At 36.4% G+C, this 19,188-nt stretch overlaps 1 protein-coding gene across 2 annotated transcripts in view; it reads left to right on the top strand.

The window, feature by feature from the left end:
* The window catches only part of LOC109107572 (CUB and sushi domain-containing protein 2-like), a 273,002-nt gene that overhangs the window by 86,028 nt on the left and 167,786 nt on the right, over window positions 1-19,188 (top strand). For both annotated transcript variants that reach the window (XM_042776949.1, XM_042776948.1), the window contains exon 5: window positions 3,687-3,894. In XM_042776949.1, coding sequence (XP_042632883.1) covers window positions 3,687-3,894 — 208 coding nt within the window. The remainder of the gene's footprint in view (window positions 1-3,686; window positions 3,895-19,188) is intronic.

Raw genomic sequence — 19,188 nt, 5'->3', positions numbered from 1 at the left:
ATGCCAGCACTTGCAAGCACTGGAATTTCCTTCATGAACTGTTAATCTAGTTTTTAGTGATGCTTTTAGGTTTTTGCACAGAGCCTTTTCACAGAGCCTTTTATAAATATTAGCAGTTTAGACATGAAGTCACAAAGTCTCTACAAGATCAAACGACCTAACTGAGAGGCATAGCTGAGGCCAGTGATCGGCAACGTTCTACTGAAGTGTGATGAAACTCACGGCTGGAATATCAATAGCCGGTCCTCCCTCCAATTCCTCCCTCCCCTGCCTCCATTGCGCTTTTTTTTCATCTCTCCATCCCTCTGTTCTAGAACTCTCATAGGCTGCTCCTCACATATGCTCTGAGTCTCTCTGGGGAAATGTAAGAGTGACAGATCTGATGAAACACTGACAGGGCCCAGGTCCTCTCGCCGTTTTCCACTCACAGAAAAGAAATCATGCGATTAGCCAGTCACCGCTAATGAATCCCATGCTGGCCTGTCAGAGAAGAACTCATCACCCATCAGTGACAAGCAAGCTCATTCACCTGTGAGAGGCATATACACACACTCTGCACTCGCGCTGACATAGAGTTTGTTTATTTGGTTGGTGAGAGAGAATTTTGCCTGCTAGGTAGGTGTGATGACTCACTTTTTCTCTCGCGTTGTCTTTCCTTCCTCCCTCTCGAACTCACACACGAACGCCAACTCAAACGCCTCCTAAACAAATCTCCCATCACTCTTTTTCCCTCAGCCCTACTTTTGCCCCAGAGAGCCTCCTAGTTATCATTATGAGTCACTCACTCGCTCACACAGAGGCTCTTTGCTCCTTTACATGCCTGGAAGGCAACATATCTTCTGTAGCTATCAAACTGGGGCTTTACAGGGCAGAGATGTCTTTTTTATTGTAAGTAGGATATATCTTTACAGGGCAGTAGGATATATCTTTTATATATATATATATAGTATTATATATATATATATATGGATATATATATATATATATATATATATATATATATATATATATATATATATATCTAATATATGTATATATTATATATTATATGTTATATGTATATATATGTATATACATATATATATGTATGTATATATATATATACTATATATATATATATATATATATATAGGTATCATATAAGATATATGTATTACTTCTCTAGCTATGATAGTAATATCAGCATTATATATATATATATAGGATATTCATTTTGACAATAAGAAGTTCTCTGGATAATCATCATATTTTTTTACTGTATTTCTGATCAAATAACTGCTGAAAATTCAGCTTTGCCATCAGGAATTAATTACCAATTAAAATGTATTTAAATATAAACCATGTACTTTAAATTGTAATATTTCACAATATTACTGTTTTACTGTATTTCTGATCAAATAAATGTTACCTTGATAAGCACATAAAAACATTTCAAAAAGTTTACCGACCCCGAACTTTTGAATGGAAGTAATTAATAATTAATAATTCCTTACATTTATATAGCACTTTTCTGGGCAATCAAAGCACTTTACATAGAAGCGGGTAATCTCCTCAACCACCACCAGTAGTGTACATTTAAGTAAAAAAAAAAATAAAAAAAAATAAAAATAAAAATTTTTTATTGATGACCGAGGCTTTGAGGCTTAGTTTTCAAAATGGCACACACTGTTTGAAGGTCCTAGATCACATGTACTTTTCAAAACTTTTTTCAAAAGATTTTTCATCAGCAGAACAATAATTTTTTGATAAACAACAGCGCAGTCCATTGATTAGGCGTTTGGTTGTTGCATGGTGATTGAAATCGCCCAAATGGCCTTAAATAAACTGCGAAAAGAAACATCATGGACGGAATGGTCCTGAGAGCGCTGCACGAGCTCGCGGCGCCATCTGACAGTTAAAGCGTTCAAACGATTCAAAGCGCCAAACGCGAGCAGAATCTGCGCTGATACGTGTTACTCGATCCGGTGACTTTTTATGAATGGGGGTGATCATTTGAGATTGGTAGTGCTGTCATAAAATTCACAATGGTTGTGCTGTAATTATATAATAGGCTGTAGTGTGACGCGTTCCATGTCTGTTGTTACAGTACTGTTTTAGTTGTGATTCACTCACTGTTAGTGCTGCTCTTGGTTTGAGCCGCTTTAATTTGCATTTGGGAACGCAACATTCGTCATTAGAAACGTTTATAAATCTGTTGTTGTTTACGAAGAAGTTTCAGTGTCACATAATCCTTTAGAAATCATTATAATATGCTGATTTGCTCCTCAAGAAACATTTCTAAATAAATGTCTAATAAATGTTAGAAACAGTTTTGCTCTTAATATTTTTGTGGAAACAATGATACCTCAAACATTTGTATACGATTTAAAAAAGAGAAAAATGAATAATTTTTATTCATCATGCATGAAAGATATTTAAAATAATTTCTATTTAATAAATGCATTAACAAATTGAATTAGTATATTTGATGAATGCAAATAAATGCTGTTCATTAAACTTTATATTTATCAAAAAAATCCTGAAAAATAAAATGCAACATCATTTCCACACAAAATATGAAGCAGCAAAATTGTTTTCAACATTGATAATAATCAGAAATGTTTCTTGAGAGTAATGATTTCTAAAAGATTATGTGACACTGAAAACTGAAGTAATGATGAAGAAAATTCTGCTTTGTGTCACAGGAATAACATTACATTTTAAAATTTATTAAAATGTATTAAAATGTATTATTATTATTATTATTATTATTATTATTATTATTATTATTATTATTATTATCATTATTATTATTATTAATTATTTATTATTTTTTACTTTATTTTGATCAAATAAATTAATCCTTGATGAGCAGAAGATAGTTATTTCAAAATCCTTAATAATTGTAATCTTTTCAAACTTTTGGCAGGTATTTTAATAATAATAATAATAATAATAATAATAATAATAATAATAATAATAATTATATATACTTTACAATAATATATTATAGTACTTTATTATAATATATTATATTGTTGTCATGATTATAAAATGCTGCTTTTTATTTTTTACAGGACAGTATGCATTTTTACAATACAAGATATATCTTTTAATGTGCTAAAATATTTATTTTTTAATAGTGAGTACTGGGGGGTGTGGCTTGTGGTAGTGGCTTGGGGCGTGGTCAGATTTTCCTTCTTTTTTGTCTCAAGCTGATCAGTTTTGATTTCTTCCTTTTCTCAGGGGAGGGATGCATAGCAAAAAAAAAAAAAAAAAAACGGGGGAGGGAAGTCAGTGGGTCTGTTGCTTCGCCTTCACCCACAGTCGGCTTGGCTCTGTTTCCTCACAATATAGAGCGCAATATAGAGAGATTGCATGTGATTCACTAAGGAAGGTTGGGAGAGCCAGGGGGCTCAATTACCACAGCAGCCTTTAAGTGCCTATTTGTTATATAATTGTCTCCTTAACACAGTTTTAAAGAGTAGACCAGGTTTTGACTACAAATAATGAACATAATTTTACATATATCTCAATTAATTAGCCCGATGTTACAGTGTGTTGCATCACTGACCTGTGAGGGTTGCCCGAAATCTCAAGACACCCCCCCCCCTCCCCCCCTTCCAGCAATTTCTCCTCCAGAAGGTCAAATAAATTGATTTATTAAGTTAAATGTGTCTGTATTTGTGTGTGTCACCTCTTCACAGCGGACGATGGTTGTGGCGGCACGCTACGGGGTCAAAGTGGTGTCATCACCAGTCCAAATTACCCCCGGGAGTACAACAACAATGCAGACTGCACCTGGACCGTGCTGGCCGAACCAGGTGACACCATCGCTTTGGTCTTTTCCGACTTTCAATTGGAAGAAGACTACGACGTTCTGGAGATAACCGGCACAGAAGGATCCTCTCAGTGGTGAGTGCCCTACCGGTTTGGTTTTTCAGGCATTACTAGGGAAACTGAAGTGTAGCGCTCATCACACAAGGTGCTAAGCAGAGAGCGCATGTTGTGGAGCTGTTGGCAGTGAGTAGGTATTTTACAAGAGATAGGAAGCCAGGAGAACCACAGTCATGAAACATCTCAGCTCTTGTTAAATGGAACAGAACCAAATCACAGCTTGATTCAATTATTCAGCACATAATGCGCACAGAGCTTGGACCAAATAGAGGGGATAAAAACGTTGCAGTCCATCGCAAACTTGTCTGGGGAGCAGCGGAGTACTGTTCATTTATGAAAATGGTTTTATGGGCCTCTTAGCCTCTCCGTTCACACAATTTCCTTTTCACACCCATTAAGTAATGTAACAGGCTCTCAGAAATTCTTATTGGACCGAGACAGGGACGTTTTTTTTGTATCAGGCTGTGGACATAAATGTGGCAGTCTTTTAACATGTAGAGAAGGATGAAATTTTTAGATTGATTCTGAGACTTCTAGAAACCTGTTAGATTGCTCTGTTGGAGACACTAGTTTTAATTATACATTTAACTGTTGATCTGTTGATGACTGTGAATGATAAATTCCTAATCAGCTGTTGCAGTGGGATTTTGCTGACTTAAAATTGCTGTTTTTATTGGATTTGCTCTGGGATTAATACAATTCAGTTTGTCCAAACATAGCTGTAAAATGCATAAATACATTTCAAATTTCCTAATTTTGTTACTTTGTACAGCATTGATACTTAGTATTTTTCCTTAGCGGACGTGGTGTACCTGCATTATATCTTGCTAAATATATGTTTAAACATCTTTGATGTTTCAGATGCGTGCTAGCAGCTTTCTACACTCATTTGGTATGTTCAGAACTGAGGCGATTTCACCCCCGCTCTTCTCTTTGTCCTTACGGTTGTGGTACATTTTCGATTAATATGTTAATGAATAATATGTTTTAATTAATATGTCAAATTTAATAATAATAATAATAATAATAATAATAAAAAAAAAAATAACAGCACCACCTCTCTTGTACATATCCTGTTATATAATGTGTTTTGGAGCAGCTCAAGCCGTTTCTCACTGTATTTTGCACTGTGTGAAACCAGCGGCTCAAAACACCTGACTGCATCAGCATATGATATACAAACTACAACTCTCGGCTGGATAAAGCAAACCAGTGTAGTGCTAGTCATGTTTTGATGAATGACAATTGTTATCAAGGTAAAGACGATTATAGTGGCATATGGAAGGTGTACATTAGGTTCACATGTGTTCATTATTATTGATGCGTAAATGAACCATGTAGAGGATGTGCGCTCTTGGTGCACTGATCACCATAACATCATATTTCTGCTTGAACACAGTTCAGTTTATTCATGTAGTTGTCTAAATTAATGGACAGAGAGTGACAGAATAGTTTTATAATGGATGCTCGTGGAAGCAGTGCGTTTTGTAGAAGTTTGTGAGTATCAGTGGTGTCTATGTTCTTATGGGCATCAGATGATAATGTCGAGCCGCCTTCAGACACACTTTTTGTAATAATACATTGGTATTATATTATAGGCCTAGGTATTTTTTAACCACCGGTACATATTCAATTATTACAGGATACATTATGGAGATTACTGAACAACAAAACCTAGGGAAATTAATTAAGTGAGTTTCTGCTATGTTTTATAATTCACCATGTGGTCTGCTTACCTATGAAAGTGTGTTGTATTCGTCGATCTCAGCTGAGTCACAGCTGCAACTTCCAAACACCACTATCACCAAATAACTACTTCTGATGTTAAGTTTGCACGACATTTTATACCATCAAGGTGCAATGCAGCTTAAAACAAGCTTACCTCTTTCCAGCTGTTCGCATAAAATAAAATACAACATGATACAACACTTGTATTTCAGTGGATATACTGTATAGTGTTTCTATTGCAAAAAATAAATAAATACTGTGCAAATATACAAAACCACTGTGAATTTAATTTGGTCATCAAACTAAATGAAATTAAAACTATTGTGACATTTTTCACTGTAATTACTGTGCAAATATACACTTCCTCTGTGTTTAAGTGTAATTTGCCCCCCCATTGTTCCATGTTTTGTCCAGTTTTAAACGAACACACTCCAGACAGTTTCAAATTTGTCACTCCTCTGCGCTCTCCACACATATTCCTGTCTTATGCACCACAAACATGGATTTTAGCACACAGAAAAGTTTGAATTTGAACTCAAGTGATGTGCTGCATGCTCTTTTTCATGTCCACATTCTTAACCAAGCACCGGTGGGTAACTATGCTGTTATGATTGTCAGCCCAAATTGGGAAAAATTAAATCAGCTTTCTGACCCAACAGTCTCAACTGAGCATTTGAATTGAAACATAACTTAGCATTTTTTATATGTGTACTATTAAAAGGTACACAGTGTATGTTCTTGCTAAATGTTTACATTGCAAACATGAGACTATTGTTGAGCATAGTAGGTCAAACATGCCACGTAATATTAGAATGGGTACCCCTTTCTAAGTTTCAATATTCTTATAGTGTAAATAATTTGTAATTTTTCCAGGTTATTACCTCTTTATTCCCTAATTGTTGCATGTAATGTTGCTGTGATCTAAAGCGTTACCACCTACATTATTAAATGCTGTCTTTTTTTGTCATTGATCATGTTGTGAATGATTCATCCATGCATATGTTTAATTTTTTGACTTCATAACTCAAGTCATAACTGGCGTACAGTATGTTGAATGATAACTCAATTTTCTACAAAAAGTTAAATACCTCCAACAATTTACTCACATTAAAACCCAAACTTTCCTTATAATCAACAGCTGATGCAAGGAGCTCAGTCCCGACTATTTGTTTTTCCTTTTTCTTTGGTCCAGCACTAGGAGCTACTTCTAGTGCTCCTGTAGCTCAAGTGGTAGAGCTTGTGTTAGCAAGCGCAAGGTGGGGGATTCAATCCCCGGGAACACATGATAGGTAAAAATTGATAGCCTCTGTTGCTACTTCTGCTACATCACAACTTTATAGTAATGTGTTACCGAAATACCACATATGAAGATTATTTGGAGAGTGTCACACACAGAACTTTATAGTAATGTGTTACCGAAATACCACATATGAAGATTATTTGGAGAGTGTCACACACAGCTTTGAAAAAAAAAAAAAAATAAAAAAATAAGTTGACACTATTTTCTCAATAAAATCATGACTAATTGGACCACCATGACAATGTTGGGACTTTGAGACTATAGATCAGTTCCTTTGAGGCTGTGGATTCTGAACAATGAGCCACATAAGGTGGCATGTAAATTAACACCTTATGTCTGTTGACCAATTAGAGTAGCCCATTAACTGTGGTGCCAAGAGCCTCACTGCTGCTGGGTTAGGTTAGGGTTAGCCCTATATATGCATAGGCCTTATTGAGTCGTGACTCCCTGCACTAGAGTCGTGAAGCATGGACACACGCTTGCCTCTCTGACACACTCTCTGAGGGTTAGTGGAGGAGTGCTGAAGGAAGGTTGTTCCTGGCCAGAGGAGGCGATCGATAGACCCCACTTCCCTCTGTCCCCTTATTGCCACCATGCATGGGGTTACTGCTGAGCCCTGAATTAAACAGGCAATTAACAGAGGGTTAGGAACGAGCAGACAGAGAGAGACGAGATGGTGTGGTTCGACCATGGCATGTTCTAGGAGCCTCAGGAAGAGTAAATGAAAAAGGAACGAACGATCCAGCACCAGAACTACACAAGCAATTGACCAATGAAAATGCCCAAAAATGAAAAGAACAAAAGAAGCATCAAATACTGTCAGATGGGCCAATCGCTGCACAACTCCAGTTGGAAAGCAAGGTTAGTTTGGTCTCGGAGGGACTGGGAGTTGTTCTGCTTACTGAATAGTGGATTTTTACTGTTTGAATGCTAAAAAGTAGGGTCCAGTCATAAAATAGAATTTACTGTATAACGCAACATTTGAATGAAAATTTGGATGAATAAATTAAAAGGTACGGCTGTACACTTCATCAAATTGCAATATGGACTAATATCTGTGAATATTAAACTGAAAAAGGACTGCTATCAAATAATAATTCTACATGGACTTAATGTTTTGTGTTGTTTTGAGTTTTTAATTTAAACTGTAAATTTCTGGGGGAAAAAAAGCATTCCGTAACTAAAATTGTAATACATTGGTATAAAATAATAATAATAATAATAATAAATAAAACAACATATATAACAGACAAATCTATAAAAATAAATACTAAAACAATTGATACATTGATTTAACCATTAAAATGGAATTTAAGATAAAACAACAGATTTCATAGGGTCTTGGAGAAGTTATTGTTGGCATCAGTTGCTACTAATGTTTATCTGCAGATTTCTCAGATATGTAGCTGGCAATCTGGATAGGTCTGAGTAGGAGGATTTACAAGTGTTTTTGTGTAAAGGTGAAGGATAAACAGGTTTCTCTCATATGAATGGTCATCATTGTAGGGGGGGGGGGGGGTCAAAGGCCAAAGGCTGCGAGCAAAAATCTATATGCAAGTGACCATGAAGAAAGACCGTGCTGCTCTGTCAGGACCTGTTTCTATCACCCTGAGCATTTGATTGGCATGAGACATGTCTGTGTGCTGTGCAGGACCCAGCAAACAACACTGGACACTCAGTCATCTACCTGCCTATATTGAGTAGGGCAGCAGGGTTACCTGTGAATCACTCCAAAGAGCCGCTCATTTCCTCTTTATCTCCTTTAGCACAGATCCACTGAGTGGCAGAAACACTACATCAACATGGGGATCCTGCTCGGTAAAGCATGTTATCGACACCACTAGAAGCAGTTTCGTATGAATTCACATGATGTGCCACCTACTAAGAGTTTAACTGTCTAAACCTAGTAGAATATTTAAATATTCAAAAATGATTTCTGAAGGATCAGGTACTGAAATAATGACTGAAATGTCTGCTGAAAATGTAACTTTGTCATGACATAAATAATATTACATGTTAAATTGTACATTACATGAATAATGATATATTTAAAAATATATATACTTTTCAATTGTAATAATATTTCACATTATTACTGTTGTTACTGCATTCTTGTAACCCCTAACTGCCCTCATATTTTTGAATGATAGTATAAAATAATAATAATAATAATAATAATAATAATTATTATTATTATTATTATTATTATTATTATTATTATTATTATTATTATTATTATTATTATTATTATTTTATCTACTCAGGTTAATTTGGTTTCTAGTTATAGAGAGGTATTTGTCAGATGGACAAGCAAGGAGACTGAATGGGTGACTAGCCAACCCAGATTAAAACCAGCTTGGCAAACCACCTTAGGCTGTTTTAAGCTCATGTAGGTTATGCTGAATCTTTTAGTGCATAAGTAGACTTGTACAACACTTTCATCTCTTAAAAATCTCACATCTTTCTCCTTTCTTAAGATCTCTGTTGCGCTATACTCTCGTGACTGTGCCTTTATTGGTTGCTGACGTACATCTTCATTTTTAAGATCCTCCCGGGTGTTTTAACCTCCGCAGCACTTGTTTTTAGCCCGTTTCGGTCTCTTCGTGCTACAGACCAGGATGTTCCAATCCCAAGTCCTGAGGGAGAATCTGTCATTCTGCTGGCTGCCATTCATAAAAACCTGCTCGCTTCTTGCAATAACACACTGTTCATTTGGATACGGGACAGAGAGATGGGAGTCGCGCACTTTTGTTTTGCACATTTGGCTGGCAGCAGCAGAGGCTCAAGTAATTGCCCACTTGCTTTCCTGTCGCTTTCTTTAGATTACGGTTGAATTTGCGTGACTGGCAGAGGATTTGTCATCTGTGTGCTGCACCATTTTTGCCTGGTTTGCGATGAAGTTTTATTTATAAGAGGTACTTAGCAAAAAAAAAAAAAAAAAAAAAAAAACCTGAGAGCAAGAAAGCAACATGCACTGTAAATCATTTTTACCGTTTTATTTGTTTATTTATCCAGGTGTGGATGTGGATCCATGTATACCTCTACCCATTGGTGGAAGAATGAAGCGTAGCTTTGGTTTTTTCAGTGTGTGTTTGTGTTAAACATGACGGCTGATCGGCACTCGAGTCACGCAGATGCCCCGCAGAGACAATTCCCTTCCTGTCAGTCTTTCCTCTGCAACCTCCCCCTCATTATTATTGAGATGCCATGAAACGTCAGGATGCAGGCAGGCTGCTCTAATTGTCAGACGAAAGTGTGCCATTCTGAAGTCGTTCATAATAAATGCCATTTCTTATTTTATTTTTCTCCTCTGCCCTCTAGTTAACATTTATAAAATAGTGCGAAACCCAGCCAGTACAAACACTGGGGACGGAGGGTGTTGCGTTTCGCATAGAAATCTGAAGGAGTGTTGCAAATGTTCAGTTCTCCATGGTTTAGACACATGCCACGGATAATTACATCAGACTGTAAAAGCAGGTCAGCATCTTACTGTGGAGGGGGATATCAATACCATTTCTCTAGTGGATGCCTTTCTCGTTCTGCACTCTTTTTTATGCTGTCTCTCTCTCTCTCTCTCTCTCTCTCTCTCTATTTTCTAATGATCTTTCCTTCCAGTGACTTTCTCTATCTAATTTCTGTACAAACTGTTATTTTGAGAAGGTTTTTTTTTTTTTTTTTTTCATTTTTTTATGAACCTGTTAAAACACAAATTGGACTGATGTGGTTTTGGTGTTCACTGAGTTTTAGGTTCATGATAAATACAGTTTGGTTGCTGTAAACTAGGGATGCACTGATTTTACAGTTTTGCTCGATAAGCCCATAATTGTTTTCTTGTTATGATTTATATAAAAATGTTATACTTTTGTCTAAAAAGCAGTTGTTTTAAATGTTATAAGTTAACTATCATGAAATTATAATGTACAGTATGAAAGATTGATATTTCTTTTTCTGAATATGCTAAATAATATTTAATTTTTATTTAAAAAAAATACTTATTCTTTTAAAAGACTGACTTAAAGTGAGCTTGAACATAGTGTAAAAAAGCGAATAACAATGTAAAAACAGTTACTATTACCATGCACTTTAATATGCTATATTAGCTTATTCAGTATTGACTGACACAGTTAACCAGTCGATTAGTTAATCAATCAGTAATTTAGATAGTCACAGTCTTTGTGTGAAGGACTCTTTTATGTTTAAAGTGACACATTACTGTCATTTTAAACACGACTCAAAGATGCCTGAAAGCAACACATGTAAGTGTGGCATGTAACTATGGTCTTCTTCTCCCAGAGGAAATGACAAAGAAGGGGCTGTCAGGATGATGGGAGCTGAGTGCATTATCATTATGGTTTCTGCTTGTACTGCAAGCCATTTCACATAAGGCTAAACAACGACATCGCGCTGGGCTCCGTGACTTTGCTGTTTCAATTATATCTCGAGATGTGCTACTCTGCATGTAAAGTATATCCTTCCCATTCTCGCAGAGAGAATACACACGTATACCCTCCATGAATAATACACAGGACCATATGTTCTGGAGGAGTATGTGCTAAGCATGCAAGCAGAGATCACATGCGAACATATGTGTTGTGGTTATGTTTTCTCTCTTTTTTTCTAGCTGGTGATCAACCGTGGACATGAGTACTGCAATGTTTAATAAGTAAATCCCTACTGCATCATCAAGATTCCTGCTCATGTAAAGGCTTCTGAGGTGCAGATCACCTTCTCACCCTCTTCATGTTTCCACCATGTTTTTGCTGAAGCAGCAGAATTGAACTGAAGCTATGTTTTGGCTTCCCATCAAGGACAGTGTGAAATCAATAGCTGTCTCTTTAGTCCGCCCAAAGCACTTATCAAATCTTTTTTTTTTTTTTTTTTTTTTTTTTTTTGTGAGTCATGTTTTATCTAGGCCTGTGTTGGTCTAATGTCTCCATTCAAACTGAGCCATCCATCAAAATGCACGGATGACCGGCGCTTAGCTGGTGTCTGGCAATATCAGATTGTTTACACACATCCACTCAGCATGTAAAAGTATCACTCTCTCTCTTCTGCCCAGCAGACGCCCATCTGAAATCAAAATCGACAGGAGCAGGTGAAGAAAATGGTCAGCAAACTCTCATATTTAGTTGCTTCCTATTAGTGTCATGACCTAAATCAGCATTTTTGTCCGCTCTCTGAATGTCACAAGAGCTTTTAAAGGGAGGGCAAAATGACACAGCGGTATAGACATATATATTCTGTGGGACGGGTCGGTGTGAACCAATTGATTCTGGCTTGACATGCTCTAAATTGACCCCTTCTAGGTCTCTGCTAGGCATTTGGCCAACACTGGAAAACATCTAGATGGACTGGAGTGTTTTCGTAAGCACATTTGCTGTTAGGTTTGCAGCTTTGTTGGTTGTAATGATAGACGTGGACTGTACAATGAGAGTCATTCCTCACTGCTGATTACCCAGCACTCCTCTCATTTTTATAGATGCCGGTCGACTGGGATTGGCTCCAGTTTGCTCGATGTGTTTCACAGGCAATGCTGAAGTGGACACACTCCATGACAAAACACTGAGCAGCTGCAGTAGTTGTTATTGCCTACAGCACAAAAGTGAACAAGGTGTGTAGAGGTCTTGGCAAGTAGCTGTCTGATCACTTATTCTGTCTGACTAAAGATCATTAGCTGTGAGGGACCATGGGGCAGGTTGAATTGGACAAACCTCTCAACTTTTCTTTTATGTTTTAAAGTTGTAAATATTGTAGTATCAGTTAGTCAGACATTGAGCTATTGGCATAAAGTCTGGTCCACGTTTGCTGCAGTAAGCTGGGAACCGGAAACTAGTTCTTATGGTGTATTCACACCAAATGCGAATTTAATTATTTGCACGAGTAGATTACATCCAAAGTCAATGCAAAGACGTGAATAGGGGCGAATCTGCGCCAGGCGACATGAAATGCGCAACACGTTTGCCACTGACGCGAGATATTCAGCTCAATCGCGAATTTCGCACAAGTTAAAAAAATTCAGCTTGAGCGGAAAATTTGCCTGACGCGTCCCCTAAGTTTGGCTTTCCGGTGTTTTTGGGACTTCAAACAATGTGCCTCTGTATGGTGCTATGGACCCAGGCACGTCTGTGTTTGGCTTTCCGGTGTTTTTGGGACTTCAAACAAAGAGCGAGGGACGCGATGGTGATATTCACGTCGCGTTTGGTGTGAACACACCATTAGAACTACAGTAGTTTAATTAAAAAAATAAGTAAATACTACATACATGCATAAAAATAAAATGGAACTGTATGACAGTGTTTTGAATGATGTATGTAACATTATTTTGTCAGAAATACATTGTAATAAATGAAATATATTTGTTCTTGTTTAATATAGTTCAAGAGAGATAATTCACCAAAAAATGCATTTTCTGTTATCATTTGTGTCATTTATCTCATGTTGTTTCTGTTTGACTTTTATTCTGTATACAGAGCACATAAGATCATAATTTGAATAATATTGGAAGACATTAGCGTTCATTTTATGAACAAAAATTGTCAATGAAACCATTAAGGAACCAAAATCATTAAGAGGATACAGAATCGTTCAAATCTTTCCCATCTTTAGTGTGCATTATTAACTTTATAACAAACATATTCAAAAACAAAAACATTCAGCAGTAGAAATGTGTATTGTTATATATCCCAGATGGCATCAGTCAAGAATCAGCTCTGAGACCAGCACCATTTTGGTGGAAAGGACTAACTGTAGCTTATTCTGGACAAGACATGTAAAGCAGCCAACCACTAAGGAGGTATAATGTGTTATGCCAATGGGGCCAGTGCCTCGGGGCCTCTCACTGCCAGGGGCCTCCAGCTGAGATGCCTGCTGTAGCTAGAGAAAAGCCACTGCTGATGTTAAATTGACATAGAAAGAAACAGTGCTTGAATGTGTGCCAGTGACAACTGGCACACCATGAAATAAATGCACATGTTTCTGGCTCCTCATCAGCTTCAATGTTTTCATCCAGTTACAGTATATTCTTTTCTCTTTTGCAGTGTATTACTCGTATATTATGTACATTCTTGTAATTGCAATTTTATTTCTTTCACTTGCTACTGTTTTTTTTCCTCATATTTTCTCATACATATATATATATATATATATATATATATATATATATATATATATATATATATATATATATATATATATAGGTCAACCACATTTATATGGGAAGATAAATCTGAAATTGCTGAGTAGTAGTTAATTTCAGTGTGCAAAAGATTAGAAGAAAAAGTAAATATTTCATAGACACAGTGCTCCAATGTGTAATACAGTTCTGCTCAAGGACATCTAATTTACTAGCATTTACTCGCTATTAACTGCTTCATATATCAAAATATTCAATACCATGAATGTTGCAAAACATCCTTTGAAGCATTCAGAGATTCAGCCTTGTTCCTTGTATAAAACACTTTATTTCTCTACAGATTAATCAAATCCAGTGCACTTTAAGTCTTAGATGTTGTGTGGGAGGGATTCTGATTAAATTAAGTGATTCCGGCCATGTTTAAAATGCTGAAATATGCATCAGATGACCTTGAGTTTTTATTACTACAGTTATACTAGTTAAACTGAATCTACTAAATTGAAATAGAATCTACTGTATATACATTATATATAGAGCATCACTTTCATTTCATTGAATTCTGGAATTCTGATTTTCAGTTTACAATTTCCATTTTGAATCAGCTATTTTAATTGAGCATTTTGATGTAGAAATTTGTGACATCAAAAGAAACCTGATAATTGAAATAATTATTGCACTCACTCTCAAGCTGTGTTCAGTAACTGGAGTATCAACAGTGTTAAAAAAATAAATAAATAAATACAAATACTTCATGGATATTGCCAACACTTGGTGATGAATGAGATGTATTTTAATGGAAAATAACGATCGTCTCATTTGGGAACTCTGGACAACAGTTCTGCCTCAGATGTGTTTTTCATATGGCAAATAGACAGTGAAAGACAACAGATGAATAAGGGCTTTCCTAATCTATGCCGCATTGTTTTGAAAGTCTGGTACTTTGTTTCAACATTGTGGATTTTCTTTTTATTTGTTGGATTTATTTTGTGAGACAGCGGGCTGCACTCTTATTTTACAAGCTGCCTTAATGAAAGGGCTCTGCATTTCTTCAGTGTTTTATTTCATGAAGCACAATTATTCTTTGCACACCATATCCCACCACTAATCTTCGCACTGCACACATGCAGGCATCGAGGCATTAACATGATTAATTAATTTTCAGGCAAATAAGATGGCTATTTGCATAATAACACTCAAAGACATCATTCGAAGTGAAGGTCTTTTGTTTAACGGTTCTTCACACACTGTAGATTTGGAGAGCATGTTTAAAAGAGTTGTTCTGACAGATGTCATTATTTACTCAACCTTATGTATTTTCAAACCCGTGTGCTGTTACTTATGGGTTTGAATGCAAAATTTGAATTTGTGAAGAAATGTTTTTCTCTGTGCAGTGGTTAATGCACCAAAAACATTGTGTGTGTGTGTGTGTGATATGAATACAGTGGGTATAGAAAAGAACCCCCCCCCCCCCTTTAAAATCCCATTTTATTTCTTTGCAGCCTGAAATGAAGATGGACACAGTTTTTGTTTTATCCAGCTGTATTAACTCAGTGCAACTTATAACATAAGTTATAACTTATAACAAGATGTAACCAACATGTCAGAAAAAACAAAAAACAGAATCAGTGAGTTGTAAAAAGAATCACCCCCTCCTAAAAATGACTTGTAAAATCAATCAGGTGTAGTTAATCACCTTCTCAATGACACACAAAGCCAATTTAACTGTGATCATCTGTGGTCATTTTGATTCGCTCTGCATAAAAAGAGCTTTCCTGGACATTGGTAGTGCAAATGAAACAAACAATCAACTATAGGTGGTAAGGCACTGTCGAAAAGATCTCCAGGATAAAGTTGTCGACAGGCACAAGTCAGAAGTCATAAATGCCTAGAAGCACAGTGAAGTCTATTATTAAGAAGTGGAAGGTATTTGGTACAACAAAGTCCTTCATGGATCAGGACTTCACTCTAAACTGGATAAAAGAGCCAGGAGGAAATAAAATCAATAATAAATTAATAATAAATTAAAGTCCATTCCACATTTTAGCTACAGCCTTTACTTCCGCACAACTACTTCCTCAAATCCACACTTCTTCATTCCACTTGGCTCATTCAGAGTCCATATAAATGAAATTCCATTATGTGTTTTCACTACTCGCGCATGCTGCACCCCCACGACACAGCAAAGTAAACAAAGCATGTTAGCATTTATGCTGCTCTGGTGGGTCTGGCTGTGTGCTCACATACTGTCACTAAACAAGCTGCTTTTTAAGTGAATGTTCATCATTTGTTCGCGAGTTGCTTTTAAAGGCATCATTTTGTCTTTGTTGCAGAATTAAATTACAGTTACACTTACATTGTTGTTATAATGCTAACAGATATCTTTTTTTTTTTTTTCCAAAACATCTTACTAGACTTTTGCTGCTATGTTAATTTTTGGGAAACCTTGCCAGGTATGTGGTCACCGTTTTAGGCTATAAAAGCAATTGTTTAATTGAAAGACACCAGAATACAGGTAATGGTAACTACTCCAGTAAACTTTTTCTGGGGAGGACCAACACACTTTTTTTGCTAGAGATCGACCGATATGGGTTTTTCTATAGCCGATGCCGATGTTTAGAGGTCATATATATATATATATATATATATATATATATATATATATATATATATATATATATTAGAGATCGACCGATATGGGGTTTTTTCTATAGCCGATGCCGATGTTTAGAGGTCAGGGTCAGCCGATGGCGATATGTGCCGATATGTTGCTGCCGATTTTTAGGGCCGATATCATCATTTAAGTTTTCCCCCTCATTTTGCATGCTAAAATGTCACACTAACAATAAGTGGATGCACAACATTTCTATCAAATCATTAAGTCAATCATTTACATAAAAGTTTTAGACCATTTATCAAGCAGAATTTTTCAAGTTTGTTGAAACATAAATGTAAACTTAAATATACATTTAAATAAAAGAAATAAAATTTTATATAATAAAAATCAATTAAATATTAAAAATATAAAAAATAATATATATAAAAAATAAATAATAGTAGTGCTACAAACACACTAGCAACCAGCAACATTGGTGTTTGGTATAAATGACACAGAACATCTAAAGTGCATTCTAACTTCAAACTTACATCGCAGTCTGTTCATTATTAAGATTAAGTACAGTCAACCAAACATATAAAAGGTTACACTGGTCAGTTTAAATAGACCGTAGTATACCAGTCCACTCTGCTGTTATGCCAAGGTCGTTTTTGCTCATTGTGAAGAGGATGATCTTTTCCGTCTAGTTTACACTAAAAAAAATTACAATTATTATAGTTTAACATGCAGATACATTGCGAATATGGAAACATTTGGATATGTGCAGAATGAGACGTAAGCAACAACCTCCAAATACATCTAGCCAAACCTGCGCTCGCTCGTCCTCGTCTGCACGCACGCATGCACTGTCACGAGCTAATGCACTGTAAATGCCGGATTTTTTAAAACAAATAGGCCTACCGGAATGCAAAAATTCAAAATCGAACATTTTGCAGAACAGGATCAAATAAAGTACTGGTCATTAATACTCGCATAAAATGTTTAATGTGAAAAAAGCGGTTCACTGACTGCGCAGCACAGTCACATGCGCCACAGTTACATTTGGGATAATTTTATTTTTAATACTATAGTGTCATTTGAAAACATTTCAATTGCGTTTTAAAATACAACAACGAGCACCACGAAACCATTTAAAGAGGCGCATTCAGCGGTCTCCTTGACGGGAAACAGTCAACAAAGTAAAATGATCTCAAATGTACAGCGCGCTCCCTTCATTTTATCAAATGATCATAATCACATATTCATTTTACAGTCCTATTACTAGCATTTTATTCAGACTAAAACCCCTTTAATTTGGGTGATAAAGATTTTTTTCCGAGTGGCTTTTGCACATAATAATAATACCGCTGCAGACGCATTTTGCAGCATTAATCTTATTCATTGATTGTTAATTTTAAATGACGATCGATCATGGAAATGATCAAATATTGACATCCCTAAATGCAAATGAGTTGGATGGAAACCTGGCTATTGTCTGCATCAAACCATGCTTCCGAACAAACGTCATTCACCGTTCTGGGCTGCTCCAGGACAGCTGTCTCTCCGAGCACGGTGCTGTCTGTGAGCGGGGCGGAGTAACGGAGCCCTCAATCACGCTGCAGTGTTTGTGAGAACTGCCACCTACTCCACTACCTTTATCTCCCAGGACTGTTGTTGAATCTTCCAAAAGTTTTGGCTTGGGGTCCTTCACACATGCGGCAGCAGCACTTTCCACCGCACCAATAACACGGGGCTGCCCGCCGACGTGCCTGACTTTAAATAGGTGCTACTAAACACGGATATCGGCCGATGCCAGTATATTAAAAAATGACAAATATCGGCCAGATATATCGGCCGACCGATATATCGGTCGACCTCTAATATATATATATTATTTATTAATTTTGTGATTTATTTATTTATTTTTAAATACAAATATTTTAAAGCAAATACAAAAAAAACTATTAGCATACAGATTTGGAAAAGACATGAGTACATTAAAAATTCCTTTTTTTTTAATTTAATTTAAGAACATAAGTTTAAGGTTTTTGATATTGCATGTCTTGAGTTTTGGAAGCAAATTTGGGAGTATATTTATTTACATGCTGCTCATTCTGGAACCAGATAGTGGCAGCGACATACAGTGCACTCTTAAACATGACCTCTTGCGAGTCCATCTCTTGAGTCATTTAACAGGCCATGGTGCTGTGTTTATGAGTTTGATTTTCAGATAGGCCGTGTTGTTCTCTCTGGTATGGTTCAATGCCTGTGTATATCAGCATGCCCCTGCATGTCTTTGTGTCATTGAGTTTCATCGGTCACGCCTTGACATCCTCATTCAGAGAGCAGTGTTCCCACCGAGTCAGCAGGCCACGCTGCACTGGCTGCCCTCAAAATGGCTGACTCACTCTAAACAACACTAAAACACTATTCTATCTGCCCAGCACTTCTTATCAAAGCTTGGATTGGGCAACTGTATACCGTACAAATCCGTACACAGCAAGTGTACTCTGAAATTTAAGCTGTGAAATAACATGCAGTGCGGTTGGATCTACACGG

This window comes from Cyprinus carpio, chromosome A19 (genome assembly GCF_018340385.1).
Source record: "Cyprinus carpio isolate SPL01 chromosome A19, ASM1834038v1, whole genome shotgun sequence".
NCBI classification, from domain to species: domain Eukaryota; kingdom Metazoa; phylum Chordata; class Actinopteri; order Cypriniformes; family Cyprinidae; genus Cyprinus; species Cyprinus carpio.
Note: the sequence above shows the minus strand (reverse complement) of the source record. Positions and strands in the feature narration are given on the sequence as shown.